This window comes from Sinocyclocheilus anshuiensis, unplaced genomic scaffold (genome assembly GCF_001515605.1).
Source record: "Sinocyclocheilus anshuiensis isolate Anshui unplaced genomic scaffold, SAMN03320099.WGS_v1.1 scaffold1365, whole genome shotgun sequence".
NCBI lineage: Eukaryota > Metazoa > Chordata > Actinopteri > Cypriniformes > Cyprinidae > Sinocyclocheilus > Sinocyclocheilus anshuiensis.
This window is the reverse complement of record NW_015551032.1, coordinates 90023-107179: the sequence shown is the minus strand read 5'-3', so window position 1 is coordinate 107179 and position 17157 is coordinate 90023. Positions and strand designations below refer to the sequence as shown.

The 17157-nt window shown below is 38.2% G+C and overlaps 2 protein-coding genes across 5 annotated transcripts in view; both read right to left on the bottom strand.

Annotated features, from left to right (window-relative positions):
- Positions 1 to 7828, bottom strand: part of LOC107661192 (cdc42 effector protein 2-like) — a 15681-nt gene extending 7853 nt beyond the window's left edge. Inside the window, exons 1-2 of one of the 4 annotated variants that reach the window (XM_016450667.1) lie at positions 2601 to 2815; positions 2382 to 2509 (exon numbers count right to left, since the gene is read on the bottom strand). The gene's annotated coding sequence lies outside the window, so the exon portion shown is untranslated. Of the gene's footprint in view, positions 1 to 2381; positions 2510 to 2600; positions 2816 to 7777 lie in introns of those variants that run through there. The other 3 variants (XM_016450668.1, XM_016450670.1, XM_016450666.1) reach the window with 3 other exon arrangements.
- Positions 7829 to 14992: 7164 nt separating this feature from the next.
- LOC107661190 (spectrin beta chain, non-erythrocytic 1-like) overlaps positions 14993 to 17157 on the bottom strand; it is a 78673-nt gene continuing 76508 nt past the window's right edge. The window contains exons 40-43 of the mRNA XM_016450665.1: positions 16084 to 16265; positions 15812 to 15985; positions 15652 to 15694; positions 14993 to 15553 (exon numbers count right to left, since the gene is read on the bottom strand). Of these exons, the coding sequence (XP_016306151.1) occupies positions 15347 to 15553; positions 15652 to 15694; positions 15812 to 15985; positions 16084 to 16265 (606 nt within the window). The 3' untranslated portion in view covers positions 14993 to 15346. The remainder of the gene's footprint in view (positions 15554 to 15651; positions 15695 to 15811; positions 15986 to 16083; positions 16266 to 17157) is intronic.

Here is a 17157-nt window from a genome sequence, read left to right as displayed (position 1 = left end):
GCACCTTTACAGCTCGGACCTGCTAAAAACATCTGCTTTGGTTCTGATTATCATGTTTATCGCGCTATCATCATGCGTTTTAAACCATATGAGTTTAAACTTCAGATATACGGTTTTCTGAGTGCACACATCCGAAGCACACGGACAGAAAGCGGCCACCACACAGCATGTGAGTACTAAACTAAGTTCTCATTCACACACAAGTTTACGTTAAAAACACACGAGTTACAAAAACAGTCGGTTATGTCTGTGAAGGTAAACAGCTGGGAAATAAATCGCTTGTTTATTTTAGATCTGTGTGGCAGCAGCAATATACAGTAGCCTAAATAAATCAATAAATCCACTGCTCTGTTGTCTCCTCTGAGGCTGGGACTCTAAATAGTGTTTTGTGCTCATCTGTGCAGCCAAAGACAGAACAGTTAGCATGTTTTGCTCAAACTTTCGCCATGGCATTAGAGCTGATACACCGTTGTGGCTTGCGAAATCAAAATGACAGCGCCGTGGGTGGAAACTTACAGATTAAGGGGCGGTAATATCATAATGAGATCCCTTTGCCACGTCACCAAGGGAGCGAAATCAGACGCGCTCGTTTTCTCAGAGGCTTGCAGAAAAAGGCTTACCTAAACAAAGTGATTGGGTTAATCTTTTTCACATTTCCTTGGTTGGTAGATGCACCGGGGACCTGATTATAGCACTTAAAACCTGGAAAAGTCAGATTTTCATGATATGCCACCTTTAAAGTATTTCACAATGTGGAAATTAACTATGCCGCTCCTCTGAATGCCTGAGGTTATTTATCAGTTTCAGAGCAGAAGTGAACAATGTTGCTGGAAAGCTTAAATGGGGTGCTGTGCTCAGACAAGCCCTCAACAGACTGCTCTGTTTGGTAGACAATGCAGAGAACAAACTGACACAAAAACACAGCAGCTTTTGGTTTGTTTAACAGAGAGAGTTACTGTCAAACCTGACAGTCAACCATCAAAACACCAGCAGTATGATCTTTGTCCAGATCTCAGAGACTAACAAATTTTTATAATCAGACAGAAGAATCAGCACTGAATGTGCTATAATTATAGAGTCTGATATCCAAAAATAGCTGTTTTATAAGTTTTTTACAATTTTCATTCATTTCATGGAACTACACAAGCACTTCTATGGGATCGCAGATAAAATTATGAAAGGGATAACAAAAGAGCCATTATATGGTTAGCTTACAGGTCACAAGTGATTACCGTTACGCTTCTTTTATGTTTCCTTAATGGTATGCCAATGATGTCATCCCATCTTCTATAGATTTAAAGCAAATATTAAACAACTAAAAACAAACAAAATAAACAAACACTTACTTTTTCAATATACACTCTAAAAAATGCTGGGTTAAATACAACCCAGTGGGTAAAATAGGGACAAACCCAGCAATTGGGTTGTTTTGACCCAGCGGTTGGGTTAAATGTTTAACCCAACCTTCTGGGTAGTAACCAACCGCTGGGTCAAAACAACCCAATTGCAGGGTTTGTCCCTATTTTACCCAGCACTGTGTTGTATTTAACCCAGCATTTTTTAGAGTGTAATTCTAATCAAAAAAGTTTCTGTTGTTTCTACTTCTCGGATCGCAAAGCTCATTAGCCAAACTTCAATTTTAAATTCAAACTCCAAAGACATTTCAAAACTTTTTGAAACTTTCAAAAGGCTTTTGTCATGAAAACGTTCAAAATTGGTCTTGACAAACTTTATTTTTCTAGATTAAAATTATACTTGCAACAATAATAGTTTCAATTAATTTTAATTCCACTGCACTTAATACAAAAGTTTGAATTGCAATTCTTTTGCCATCTCGAACTAAAAAAAAAAATCAAGCTCAGGAAATGAAATAAAATACAGCTGTTGTGGAGGCAGTGGTCAACCTGTCATTACCTTTGTTTATAGCTGTGTGCGTGTGTGTACCCTTTCAATTTACTTACAAGCTCCAAAACTATACAACATACCACCCCGGAACGTTTTTAACGTCATTATACGCATTTACAGATACACATTCATCTTTTAAACAAGGAGACGATACTTTTGTGACTGAAGCAGAGTCGTGTGACTGCGTAGTCCGTACATCTCACATGGCAGCAGCCCAGTGTCATGGCAGTTTGCGCGCACCACCCTGCGCTCATTTGGCCACACGAGCAACACAACACCCCATATTACATTAGCACTGGCGGACACTTACTATGTTTAAAAGAGCTTATCAGAGTTATCATGTTTTAAACGATCATATTTGCATTACAAAAATATAACAGATCTGAAGAGAAAAAATACGCGTAACTCCGTGAAAACCCTCCTACATATTACTGAACTTATTTAAACTCCACACGAAAATGTTATATTACGCCTACCTTTGAGATGCCAGTCCGATCAAACTCCTATCCTAAATGCATCTATGCGCAGGTCTTTCAGGTCAAAATGATTCAATACCAATTATGCTCGGCCATATATACTTCTTTCCACACGAAAACCTGCAGAACTGACAGAAGTATAAAAAACAACCCTAACACTTGATACCGCATGCCTGCCTATACAGAGAGTATTTGCTGATCCAGTAGAAATAAACCCACCTCACATCACTGCTGAAACCGAGCGCACAGGACTGGACTCCATGGATCTGGATCGCCGTTGACATCTACAATTACTATCCAGGCCATTATTTGGCGTTTATCGCTGTGTTGTCCCGCTTCTTCCGTGTTTACTGAAGACTCCAGCAGGACAGCGGAGGGAGTCTGTAGCGCATCACACACACGCGCCGCTGTCAGCACACGCTCTTGGTGACTCATAATCTGAGGTTATCACACCCTCCACACTGGCATAGACCATTACTATGTGAATGTCTCCCTATCCAAACCTCCAATCTCTCATACAAATCGCACATACTCAAAAAACACAGATAACTGTTTCACGAGTTCGCACTAACATATAATATGATTGAGCAATCAGTAGCATATTTGGGGTGCTGTCCAGAGGGAGGGCTCCGAGCTCGGGATAGAGCCCGAACCCAGAGAACTTCCCCCCCATCCCAAGAATGGGATGAAATACACTGAACAAAATTATAAACGCAACACTTTGGTTTTTGCCCCCATTTGTCATGAGCTGAACTCAAAGATCTAAGACTTTTTCTATGTACACAAAAGGCCTATTTCTCTCAAATATTGTTCACAAATCTGTCTAAATCTGTGTTAGTGAGCACTTCTCCTTTGCCGAGATAATCCATCCACCTCACAGGTGTGGCGTATCAAGATGCTGATTAGACAGCATGATTATTGCACAGGTGTGCCTTAGGCTGGCCACAATAAAAGGCCAGTTTTACTGTATTGGGGGGGGGAGAAACCAGTCCGAAAACCAGTCAGTATCTGGTGTGACCACCATTTGCAACATGAGATGATGGTCTTGTATGAATGGCACAACAATGGGCCTCAGGATCTCGTCACGGTATCTCTGTGCATTCAAAATGCCATCAATAAAATGCACCTGTGTTCGTTGTCCATAACATACACCTGCCCATACCATAACCCCACGGCCACCATGGGCCACTCGATCCACAACGTTGACATCAGCAAACCGCTCACCCACACAACGCCATACACGCTGTCTGCCATCTGGCCTTGCGTTGCATCACGCCGCGTAAACATAAAACCAAAACCATGTCTGCATTTGTGATCGGAGAAATGACAAACAACAAGCGCTACTCTACACTGCTCAAAACTCACGTTTAAATCATCAGTGGCAAATCCTTTAAATATGAAAGCGTACTTACATGCTGTGAGTCAGCATTATTTGTCAGCATCATAGACTGTGGTCAGCATGCGCGCCGAAGGGGAAACAGGGGAACTGAATTCACCGGAACACCAGCATTGTAGGCTGCTCTCCCAGGAAACAGTCCTTGGACACATCGGAATATTTGGGTTGAAGTGTTCTGGAACAGTGTTGTAAATACAACTTAACCACTGATTTCTAGTTGTGTCCTCTTTTGAAAGACCAAAGTAGTTTCGCTTTCACAACGAAACACACAGCGTCTCCACGATATGGCAGCGGCGGCAACAATACTACAGCGAGAATGAAAGTTACACCTTCTTTCTTTGCATATACATTTGGGCGGCGTTATGCAAATCTTCCCACACAGTGACGTAGACATGGGGGCGTGTTTGAACGAGGCGCTTTAGGAGGGCGTGGACGAGTCTTAAAGGGTTAGTTCACCTAAAAATTAAAACTCACGTCATGGTATTGTCGTGAACGCGCATCCACAAGTGACGCAGTAGAGACGAAAATGTGGAATAAAGTCATTATTTTTGTTTTCTTTGCACAAAAGTATTATCGTAGCTTCGTAACTTTACAGTTGAACCACTGATGTCATACGGACTACTTTGTCCTTCATCTTGGTACTTTTCTGGACCTTGAATGTGGTAGTTACCTTACTGTCTATGGGAGGGTCAGAGAGCCCTCAGATTTCATCAAAAATATCTTAAATTGTGTTCCGAAGATGAACGAAGGCCTTACAAGGTTTGGAACAACACGAGGGTGAGTAATTAATGACAGAATTTTCATTTTTGGGTGAACTAACCCTTTAACTTTTATAAAGAATATCTCTTTGGGTTTGAGACTTTAGTCTTTGCAACTTTAGGGATCTTATCTATTCACGAACATCTTGTAACACTCCAAAGAGAAAGGAAAACTTGAAATCGCATCATATGACCCCTTTAAGGTGATTAGCTGACGAGCTCCAGCTGGGCCAGACTGATTGATTATCTGATCGTGCTCCTCCGGAACCTTGTTAATGAAACATAATTTGTCATAACATATGAAAACAGAGATGCATTTTCAATCCTTTTTTAGGAATTGAATTGAAAAATGTGATAAAACGCAAATAGCAACAGCTTGTTTATTCCATACTGTGACGTACATCCAAGTGTAACGGACTATAGCCAAATAAAAAAATGTTGGGCGGGGACTTGGTTCTTATTGGTTGTTGATTGGATTTTGGGATGCGGGCAATGCACTCAAAAGTGGAGGCAGATGAACGTGAGATAGCAGGGATTGGTTTAAGTGGAATAAATAATTGGAGAAGTCCTGCATATGTCACCAAAGAGAAGTCACTGGAAGCTCCACTGTTGACATTTTGAGTAAACACTACAAGGTCTTAATGGCATTGCACTCTTTTACAGATCATATTTATTAGTACATATTCAACTTTTTAAAAAGTAGACAATACTTTTTTTTGATTGACACAAATTCGCGCATTTAGCTCTAACAATAGCTGACCAAGTGCTTGCTTGTCTGCCTGCCTTTAGGAGGATCTTAGCCTTGTTCTTTTCAATATATTTCTATGGAGATTCCATTTGTTCTTTCAAACTCCTAAACACAATCCGGTGACTTATGCAGTCAGTGAATACTGTTCCTGCATACTGCATCCTATTAATAGCTCATAATAATTGACCTGTCTCTGTAACAAAAAGAAGTTCTGCTCTTAGTGTGCTCACACATTGACAATAACAGGATGTCCAATGGAAATTTACGTCGCACAGTTTGTGCACATGACATAGCGGCAAAAGATGACTTAAGCATATTCTAGAATTATGCAGTAATTAACATTACACATTGGACAAAAACAGTTCAATTTTCCAAATTTAACTCAGATGCTGGGTTTAGTACACTCACAGGAGACTGGACAGACAGGACTTATGAAACACACCAAACTATCCACTTGCAGTCACTTCCTCATCTCCTCATTTTTCTTTCACAGCTTTCTGTGTTCCACTGTTGATTCACATGGGGGAATTCCTCTAGTGTGGGTTCAGAGACTCCAGACCAAACTAAATGTCTTCACCACAATCTTATTTTCTAACTTCCATTTGTAATATCTGATATTTTTCTTCAACTATGATTATAGTGCAATTCTATTAATCGCTCTGATAATTCTGATAATCAGACCATGGATTCTGCCATTCACGTTTAGAATATTTTCATTATATTAACGCATTCAATGGCTTGACTTAACATGTCTAAATCAGTCTAAAATGGCCTCTTTCTTTTTTTCATTCCATACTAAATAAAACAATGTTTGATGGTTCTGCTCAACATATAGAGACCAGAGTGAAGCTAAATAATCTTTGCTTTGTCACTTCCTCTCAGTCTGATATCTGAACTCTTTTCATTTTCTTGCTTTGTCTATCTTCTTATCTACCCTTGTGACCTTATCTGCTCTTATGAACGACAAGCCTTCAGCCCTCAGCAGCACACATATTTGCCTGCAGAACAATCTGGAGTCATAATGTTGTGTGTGTGTGTGTGTGTGTGTAGCTTTGATTGGGAAGTAGAGCCAGCTATTATCCATCTTTCTGTTCTGTTCTCCAAATCCACTCCAGATGTGATGTGCATTGTGTAGAGCAGACCTGATTCCAGAACTCTTCTATAGAAACACACACATGCACATAAGAGCAGAAACACAATGCATGCCATTCCCAGCAACGCATTATACTTCAGATAGTCTTAGGAACCTCTTTCTGAAGCTGTGAGTGGAGTCAGTGAGTGATAGCATACCTCAGGACTGTAGGGACTTGCCAGTGGAGCTAATTGGCTAATTTGACTAGAATGCATCTACCCCCATGAAGCAAACTAAGTTATGTGCAAATTCAGCAGTCAAAAGGCAAAATAAGTTCAAAAGTCCTTGGTTCACATGTGCAGAGACACTGCACACTGCTCGCCATTTCTGTGGTTAGCTGCAAACCATTTAACTGGCATCTGTCAAATATCAATGCAATGAAACTAGTCATGTCTATCGTGATAGATTCGTTGCCTTCTTCTCAAAGTGTCAGACAATTATTCGGAAGAGGTCTATTACTGACGGACATACAGCAATTTCAGCTTGAGTGAGCTACACAAGAATGCCCAACAATGCAGCAATATATTACATGTATTCATATAAGCATAAAGAACTGGCTTCCAGAACAAATAATAATAATACTAATAAAAACTTCAACTAAAAAATGATATCTTGAGAAAACAACTTAAATGTTGAGATCACAAGAAAATTAATTTCTGATCATGGCACCATAAATACATAGATGAATAAAATAATTAACTTTTGTTACATAAATAGCGAATCCATGAATACTATATTAATCATGCTTTAAAAGCCAATCACCTGTTTATGTTTTTTCCAGGTCAGGTTCTTACTCGATTACAGCAATGCTCAAACTCATGCAAGCTTTTCCGGGTGGAGCTGAGTGCGTTCGTTCACGCTCACTGCAGTATGCTGAGTCTGACTCGACAAGTCGACATTCTGCTCAGCTCCGCTCGCTTCAGCGCTCCCTCTGAACACGGAGCAGCCATTCACTCCACTTTCAAATGAAATATGCGCATCGGTTTATCAGCACTCAAATCGCATTTCAATACACTTATCTGCAGCCGATTTACAAGAAAGACACACGCACCAGAATTTCCACTTTGTGAATGTTATCGACAAGTTCTCACAGCCGTGATAACAAATCAACCGGGCATTCACGCCTTTCCTCGAAACTATTGCGCAAACAAACAGCTCAAATTCACATGAATGAACGACATCTGCCACACAGTCAAAAAGGTCTGTTTAATCTAAAAACATGCACAGTGACAAGTCGAACTTTTCTTTTTAATACCATGGCAACATTTTCCACTTAATAAGCTATAATTCCACATCGCCTGGTCAAATTCAGCGCACTAAGAACAAACACCTATTTTGCGAAAATTAAGTGAATTTACTTACAATAATTCCGTTGCGAAGATCCAGTGTTACATTTTGTGATCCAGTAACGATATTCTTTACATCTTATACCAGTCCGTTGGGGGCTCAAAGACAAGTTTGGCAACAGTTTAAAAGCATCGGTGACACTTTAGTGAGGGCCCAGCCCCTCGCGCCGCACTCGGGCGGTTTTAACGGTCGCTGGGTAACGCGCCATTGTGACTTAACACAAAGCGGGGGCCCGGGAGGGCTGGAGGGGAGGCCGCCGTCGCGCTTTTAAATCGGCCTTAGCATATTGGTGCTGCGTTGCCAAGCAATTCTGAACACTTGATAGACTTGATAGATGACACTCATCAGGCCTCAAAGTTTAAAACATAATAAGCACAGGAGGAGGAACGACTGTTAGTCCGTTTATTACTTCGCTAAACGAGGGATTTGAATACTGAGCAAGTATATAACAGAGTATAAAGGGACCTGTTGAGAGGCCTACAGGGGCACTTCATGCAGGCCTTGTTTGGAGGTCTGTTGGCAGTTGAAAGCTTTCTGGTTGAGTTTCAAGGCCAGAGTCAGAACAACTTGTTCTCTGCATGGTGCAGATGTGGTCAAGATCATGAAAATGTATCTCATTCTTAACCTATCATCTGTTACAGTGATTTGTCATAAATATTTAATCTTTTGTAGAAAATAAATAAAATTCAGCTACAACAGCTCTGTAAGCACAAGAATCTTAAGTCAGATACTGTTGTGTCTAGTGGAGGAACAGGAGGGAGGAGGAGACATTTGCATTTGAGGCAAGCTGATTCTTGTTAAGATGGTAAACTTCATAAATGTGGATGGGTTAAGGTCAAAGTTCATGACCTGTCAAAGACTTAGCTGGGAGAGCAAGTCTGAGAACGAGGTCTGCTTTGTACTTAGACACGTATGGGAACAGAAAATGTTTAAAAAGGCAAGACTAAGCATAGTTATACCCAAATAATGAACAATGATCTTTGACTGTCAGAAGCTTTTGAAATACATAAATATTAATCTTATGTTTAGGGTAGAGTGGGGGAAAACGCCCCCTTGGTGTAAAACGCCTCCTATAGTTTTTCCCAAAATAACCAAGTCAAGTCAAGATACATTTTTGTTGTAACTATGGACTACATTGACAAGAGTGAGGTAGACGTATTCACCATGAAGCTAACACTGGTGATGTACCTGAGGATTTCACAGTAAGTGAATCTAAATCTAATTTTCAGCAGAAAGAAAAAAAAGTGTTGTAAAGCTTGTTGTTTTGTAGAACATCACAGTTATACAGTTGCAATCAAAATTATTCAACCCCCTTGACCTGCAAGGCATTTTGTTGCAGAGAACACAATTTTATGAAAACAATTCAACAAAGCCATCAGTGAACTATTAGAGAAAGTTTCTTAATACACATTTAGTTGATGAATAGTGGAAAAAAATCAAATTGGCTCTAAACATTCATGTTCAAAATTATTCAACCCCCAAAAGTCAAATTTTGTGCAGAATATTTTATTCTTTAAAACCACCAATAAACGCTGCCTATAAGTGCTTAGAAGCTTCTGTCAACTCTCTACTGCAGTCTTGGCTCATTTCTCGCTGGAAAAAGCTTTCAGATCACTGATAATCTTTGGTTTTCACATTGCCACTGCTTTCTTCAAATTCAACCAAATATTTTCAATGAGAGTTAAATCTGGAGACTGAACAAGCCACTCAGGTACATCCTATGACTGATCCCTGAATCAAGCATAAGTAGATTTGGATGTATACTTTGGGATGGCTGTCCTGCAGGAAAGTCCATTGATCATCAGCTTCCGTCTTTGCACCAAAGGCATCACAGTTCTTGCCAAAATGGCCTTATACTTCAAAGAATCCATGAAATCCTTCATATAGTCATGATTTCCACTTCCTGCAACAGTAAAACACCCCCATAACAGGACTCGTCCACCTCCACGTTTGACCATGGAGATGGTGTTTTTCTGTTTATAAACTTCGCCTTTTTTGCACCAGACATACCGCTAATCCATGGGTCCAAAAGCTCCAGTTTGTTCACATCGCTCCATTAAACATTCTTCCAGAACTCCACAGGTCTACCCAAATGAATTTTAACATGTTCAAGTCATCCTTTTATGCCCTTCTTGGTCAAGAGTGGCATTCGGCAAGATGCCCCAACATGGAGGCCATACTTGTCTAGTGTTCTTATACTCTGCATTAAAATTTTTGTCCTTCTTTCATCGGGTCATCTTGCAAGTCTTTGGCTGTACATTGCAGATTTTTCTCAGTTGATCTGATCAAATTTATTATGATATTGTGCTTTTTCTTCAACACACTCAAAGGTTTTCTGCTACAACACATTTTAAGCTAAGGAATAAAGCTGCCTGCTGTGTCTCTAGGAACTTTTAATGTCTTGGAAATCTTCATGTAGCCTTAGAATTTCTAATGTGATAAAACTATTTCTTCTATAGCCAGGGCCGGATTTACCTCTTTTCGTGACATAGGCAAAACAAACTTTTGGGCCCCCCTTCCCTATTAATATGTTAGGCCTAATATTACCACCCAAGCAAACAAAAATATTTCTTAATCAGTGGAAACCGATACAGTGTTTTCTATCGCAATGAGCGCTTACGTTCAGTCAATAAAAATCGAATGTAGTTCTTAATTTGTTTGAGAACTGCGAAAGACCGTTCCATATAGGCGCGGCGACGTGGCCACATAATAACCACTTCGGGAGTGCATTATTTCTCTAATAATTTTAACGGCCTGGAGTCACAACCACACATCAAGACATTGTTCAGATGATTTGTTTCAAGACATTTGACATGTTTCCGTCCTGAAATCTCTTGTGTGTTGAACTAATTTTTTACGCACCTCATTCCAAACCTTCCGTTGCAAATTCCAAAACGTAATTTTAGAGCTAATAACGTAGGCTTGAGCCATTGATATGCAGGCTAATGCAGTTATTAATGCAGTCTCATGCGGTTATTAGAGAGTGAGAGAGAGAGAGCGAAAGAGAGAGAGGGAGAGAGAGATTAAGCGCGTGTGAATACTAGCATTATGTAGCTTTTCAGCTGCGAAACTATTTTATTGATAAATTCGCGGGGCAGCGCTGATGACAAGTTTCTGTTCACGTCTTCACGTGTGTGCGTGTCTGTACTGTGTGTGCGTCTGTGAGAGAGACTGGGAGAAAGAAAGCATGATTTCCGTAGCCTACATAAAGCTGGAAGACATGGAAATAGTTTGTCATTTTTTACCCTATCGTTTGTTATATTTATTTGCTCGATGTCTTCTTGGGTTTTGGTTCTTTTACTTTTGTAGATAGCCCATAGTATAACAAAAATATTATATATCTCTTCACTGTGTTTGGGCCCCCCTGGATGAGCGAACATAGGCACGTGCCTAGAATGCCTATGCGTATGCCCTGTCTGTGTCTACAGCTTTTGAGAGAGCTCTGTTGAATTTGCATAATTGCTACTCACGTCAGCACATATATGGGCTAAATTTATGTATGTGCAACAGCTCAAGCAAATTCAAGCTAGTTTTTTAATAGAGCTTCTAAAGGCTTAATTGTGTTTTAAGACAATTTTGTTCCGCACCATACAAACAAAAGTGACTTAAAAACAGCAATGTTGAATAAGGGTTGGATAATTATGGCATAGCTGTGTTATAAAAAAATCCTATAACTCAAAATATTACATTATATATACACATTATCACTTTTAATATGCCAGTAAACTGTTATAGATGCAATTTTTATAAAATGCTGGATCTTCAGAAAAGCTTGTATTTGTAAAGTACTGCAGTCTCTGAGGGGGTGAATAATTTTGATTGCAACTGTATGATATGACAATAGTAAGGCCTGTAGATAGGGAGTATGTGTTATTTAAGAAAAATATAATTATATTTTCAGAATTACATTTTTTTTTTCAAACGTAGTCTGTGGGGTAAAACGCCCCCAGGGGGCGTGGCTTAATTACTGTAGCTACTCTGTCCTGAACATCAAATCCTTTGTTTTCCATCAGATGTATTTTAACGAGTTGGTTGAATAAAAATATTTGGACTTTAAATTTAAAAATTACCTCAAGTTAGCATCAGGTAGCTTGTTAGCAAGCCAGTTAGTATCAGCTAACAATATGTTTCAAATAGGCAATATTTTGAAATAACTAACAATATTTTTCAAATTATAATTGTGTAATTAATAATTATTGATTATATTCTTCTTAATTTTAAGCTAAAACTGCCTGTACTCTGATTTTGCTGTAAATGTATAACGCAAATTGCTTTGTCAGACAGGTACAAATGTAATTTTTGTTAAAAATCTATTAACATGAAAACTCTGGACATTTTTGATACGTGGTTTATAATTTATGTCATTGTCACTAAAACTATGATAACTGGACACATTTAACTTTTGTTTCACAGAAAAAAAAAAAATCTATTGATTTTTTTAATCAGAAAAAATGCCACACATTTTTTCTTTTCAAATCATGTTTTTATTCCTAATATTAGATGTAGATACACAAGTCAACAAACAAGTCTTTTTCTTGTTTAGATCAGTAATGAAAAATGCTCCACAGCACACTTGCCCCCAAGTGGCGGGGTTTAATATTACAGACGAGAAACTCAGCAGGAATAGGCTGCAGTTTTACAAGAGGTGCAGTTGCAACAGTAGTAGTATTAATAATAGTAATATTAATAATGACTTTTATAATAATAATAACAATAATAACAACAGATAATAGTAGTGATATTAACAACTCAGATTTAAAATCAAGAATGGAATCAATATTCTTTAATAAATGGAACCAATTTTAAATGGTTTTGGTTGGATTCTTTTTTGAAGATGCATTAAAATGTTGTAAATATAATACTATTTGATGAGGGGGAAAAAATCTGCTTAAAAAATCCCAGATTTTATCAAATCTAATGCTTAGTACTTTGAGGCCACACTCACTTTTACTGAGAGATGAGTTTCCTCCCATTGAATTCACTGTATTCGTGTATTGCAATATAATTACATTTTATTTCCCCTACAATTTTCCACACCAGTCCTTTGGAATGCATACAAACAGACTCAATTTTCTAGATTCTCTTATGTGCCAACTAGCAAAGCAAACTGGGTTAAAACCAATCACACTGGATAGTGTAAAATGTGAGAGAAAGAAAAGAAAGAAAGTTTTCAGATAAAGTAACTCTGATCAAAAGAATAGAAAAAAATCAACAGCACAAATGAGAGACTAATCCAAAGCAACACATTGGCTTATTTCAGGAAGCAATTCAGCACACAGTCCCAAACTGCATGTGCAGGCTCAGACTAAATGACAGTATTCTGTGTGAACAAAAGCACTGGTCTACAAGAAATCATTGTACCGCAGTGTTTTTATCCTTGAGGATGGAGAACATTAGATCAATCCAGAAAATAATGTTTCATAACGGTGATTCCAAGCTCCTAATTTCTTACTCTGAGTGAGTCACAGGTTCATGTCACTGAATGGAGTGGAAAATGAGTTTCAGTGGCATTGTCCAATCACTGAAAACTGGAAAGAGGCTGCTTGTGGACTGGACAAGGTTCAGTAGTGAGTCTGCATCATTTTCCTTCACATCAAACTTCACAGCAAAAAAAGGAAAAAAACACCATAGTTCAGCTTTCGGTTTACAGTGTCTTTGTGTAGACCCCTTAAATACATCTCCAAAGGAAATGGCGAGATTAATTATATAAGAGTGGACATGGCTCAATACTCCACACACCTCAGAGGAAGGGGCTTCATTGTATGACTCACGCTAATATTAACACAGCAAGGCAAGCTTTCTCACAATCATATTTGAGGCTGAAAAATCTTTATCCTACAAAAATACTGTTTTCATGCCACAGTGGGTACACTTGTTACCAATACATCATACATTTAACTGCAAAAGTATGTCTGAAATCCTGTCTTCTACGTTGCTATTGATTCTGCCTCTGTTTATGCAACTTATGGGACAGGAGGGAGTCTCCTGGTGGCCGCAAGTATAAAACCTACAATTATATAAGTATGTGGTAAAAATGTCACATTCCTCCAAGGAAGATAATTTATAGTAACTTGTGATGTACAAATAAAGGGAACAGATCCTCTCAATTAACATGAGCAGGGTGAAAAATTGTCGATTTGGTCCATATTAAGAATACCTCAATAATTTTGTTTCTCGTTCAGAGTTGAAGCACATTCACAACCGATATACCTGAAAGCACACACATACACTCACACACACCTAAAAATACAGCATCAACCTCAAGAGCATCACTGACACTAACCCAACTTCAGCCGTCATAGAGGTTCATCCCTGTAAAATATTTAAAGTATAGGGTTACGAGACAGAAGAGCCTGCGCGCGTGTCCGCCCGTGTGTGAATGGTAAAACTGACGCCTGAGAATATATTCCGATAGGAAACTTGGTCAACTACATATTCAACTCAAAGTAACAAGAAAAAAAAAAATGCCCGTCCTCAAATTCTTTGTTTGGAAAGGCAAGTTTAATGTTAGTGATTCTTGTGTTGTGTCTGTTTGCTTTTGTAAAACCAAAGTCCAAACCACAGCATCACACCTCAATTTCAATCTTCACAACAAACACTTTTCTGGTCTAAGAAGAGAACAGGATAAAGTGGTTAAAGGAACATGATGAGCTAAAGAAACAAACCACACAATAAGAACGCATACTCTATCTCTTAATGGAAATGAAAGAGAGAATATAAAGATAAAATAAAAAATAAAACCATCATAAATAGTGGATTTTTAACTTTTTCTTTAACTTTCAAGCTGAAAAAAAAAAAACTACTTGGAAAAAAAAAAATTCAACAGTCATATCTAGAAAAATGAAAAGCAAAGAAAATCTTGTCAGAAGAGCATGTAGATGAAAGGAAAAAAGACAAGCACAAAAGGATTCTTTCTGCTTTGACCTCTCTGAACATGAGATCATACCAACTATACTTACAATTTCTTTAAATATTCAACTTTAAATTGACTAAAAAATGCAACAGCAAATAAACAATATTAATAATAGCAATAACAATTAAATCTTTAGTTATAAGTATAATACCAAAAAAAAAAAAAAAAGAAAAGAAAAGATTGCGGTCCTTCACAAAGAAAGTGAGAGGTTGAAGTTAAGACAGATAAAGGAAATCATCAGGGGAAACAGACAAAATAGCAATCTCGGTCATTACAGTAGAGAAATGCCACCTAACCCAAATATAAAATTTTTTTGGGGGGAAAAAGTTAAAAAGGAAGCCAGTCAAATTGAAAGGTATGAGCTGAACTTTCAGGATGGATCTTGATCTGGGAGCTGGTCTTGGTCAGGGACTCCCTCAGTTCAGAGCTCACCGTCCGGCCAAAAGTGGCATTTAAACAAGGAGGTGAGACTGAACAAGATCCATGTGTGAAATGAGATGAATTTTAAAAAAAAATGAGTGTGGAAAAAAAAGAAAGGGCAAAAACAATGTATCACAATGTGACATGAGAGTTTTCTTTGCCTTTTCTAACTTGATCAGTTTCTTTTGAGTGTTGACAAACTCCCATCTCTTGCTTGGCTCCCTGTTGAGATCTGTGATGTATTTGGGTGCTTATTTCTTCTTGCCAAAGAAACTGAAACGCTTCTCGCGGTCTCTCTCTTTGCCGTCTTTGTTGCGCATGGTCACGCCTCCTGCCTCACCCGAGCTGGGAGACATAGGTGGCATGGTCATTGCCCGACTCAGACCTCGTGTGGCACCCGGCGAACGCTCGGTGGACGACAGGGATGATAGGATTTGAATCCATGAACTCATCTCAGCCTGAGGGAGTGAATGATTGCGTCACGATATGACAGGAGGCTCTTTTTCTAAAACTTAACATAAGAGAATGACCTAGAAACATCCTTTGCAAAACTTACCTCATCCTTTGCTTGGAACAAGAACTCTTTTCCATCCCCAAGCCTTTAAAAATAAAAAACATTGTGTCACATGCTAAGAACTTCATTCTTTTCTTGTGTATTTGCAGTTTCATAAATACTGATTAAAATCTACTAATTTCTCCCCTCATCTCTTTCTCACCTAAGTTTAAATACATGTTTTCTCTTCTTGTAGTCGTGGGCAACCTCACAGACAGCCTCGCTGAGGCTGATGGGAACCTCTCCGTGGTAGGGGATTCCATTCGCGGCACTCTTGTTGTCCTTATAGAAGCCCAGACTGCTTTTACGTAAAACGCAATATACATTCTGCCACGATCTACAAACGCACAGAGAGAAAAACACACCCTTTACACAATTATCCTGATTAGGTTCTCTCAATCATTCCTTTTATAATTTATCTGCTTCCTGTGTCACCTGGTGGCTGCTTTTTTGTTGTGTGATTCCATCTCCTGTTTCCTGCAAAGGATGCCCTCCATGGCTTCTGTGGTGGCCTCTGCTCCTCCTCGCCCTGGCAGTGTTGCTGAAGGGTCTTGGTGTGATGCTGAGTCCAGACCGCTGTCACGGCCCGGACCATTAACAGATTCTGATTCTGATCCCTGGTTGAGCGAAACATGCTGCAGTTAGAAACCGTCACAATAATGCACTGTTTCTATTAACTCAAATATTGATTAGGTCACTATTGTACTGGTCTACACTATTGTTATTCGTTAAAGCATTTTTTGTTTGTTCACTGTTATATTTGATTTATTTAAAACTGTATTAAACTCAAACTGTTCATTAAACAAAATACACTCACATATATACTAAATGTTTAAATGTTTTGGGTTGGTAAGATTTTTATGTTTTTGAAAGTCTCTTATGCTCACCAAGACTGCATTTATTTAATCAAAACTACAATGACATTATGAAATATTATAACAATTTAAAATAATTGTTCTATTTGAATATATTTTAAAATCTAATATTAAAGATGAATTGTGAGCAATCATTCTAATCTGCTAATTTGGTGCTCAAGAAACTTTTCTTATATATTATTAATGTTGAAAACAGTTGTTTCTGCTTAATATTTTTGTGTAAGATGTGATATTTATTTTTCAGGATGAATAGAAAATGTAAAAAAGAAAGCATTTATTTGAAATACAAATCTTTTAACAATGTGAAAGTCTTTACTGTCACTTTTGGTCAATTTAATGAATAAAAGAATACATGCATTAATTTCTTTAGAAAAAAATCTTACTGACCCCATATAATGTCCTATCTCAGTATTTTCATAAATTAACCTATACCTAATTTTTTTTTCTGTGACAAATTTTTTAGATATAATTCCTGACTGATCACAAACAAATATTCCTTGCTGATATTTTATATTACCAATGAGCAGATCTGAATCTAAATATTAAAACTCAGTAAGCACAATATGTACATGCACACAAAGGCACACTCAAAGACATTAAGTAAAAACAGAGACTATAAACACACACACACACA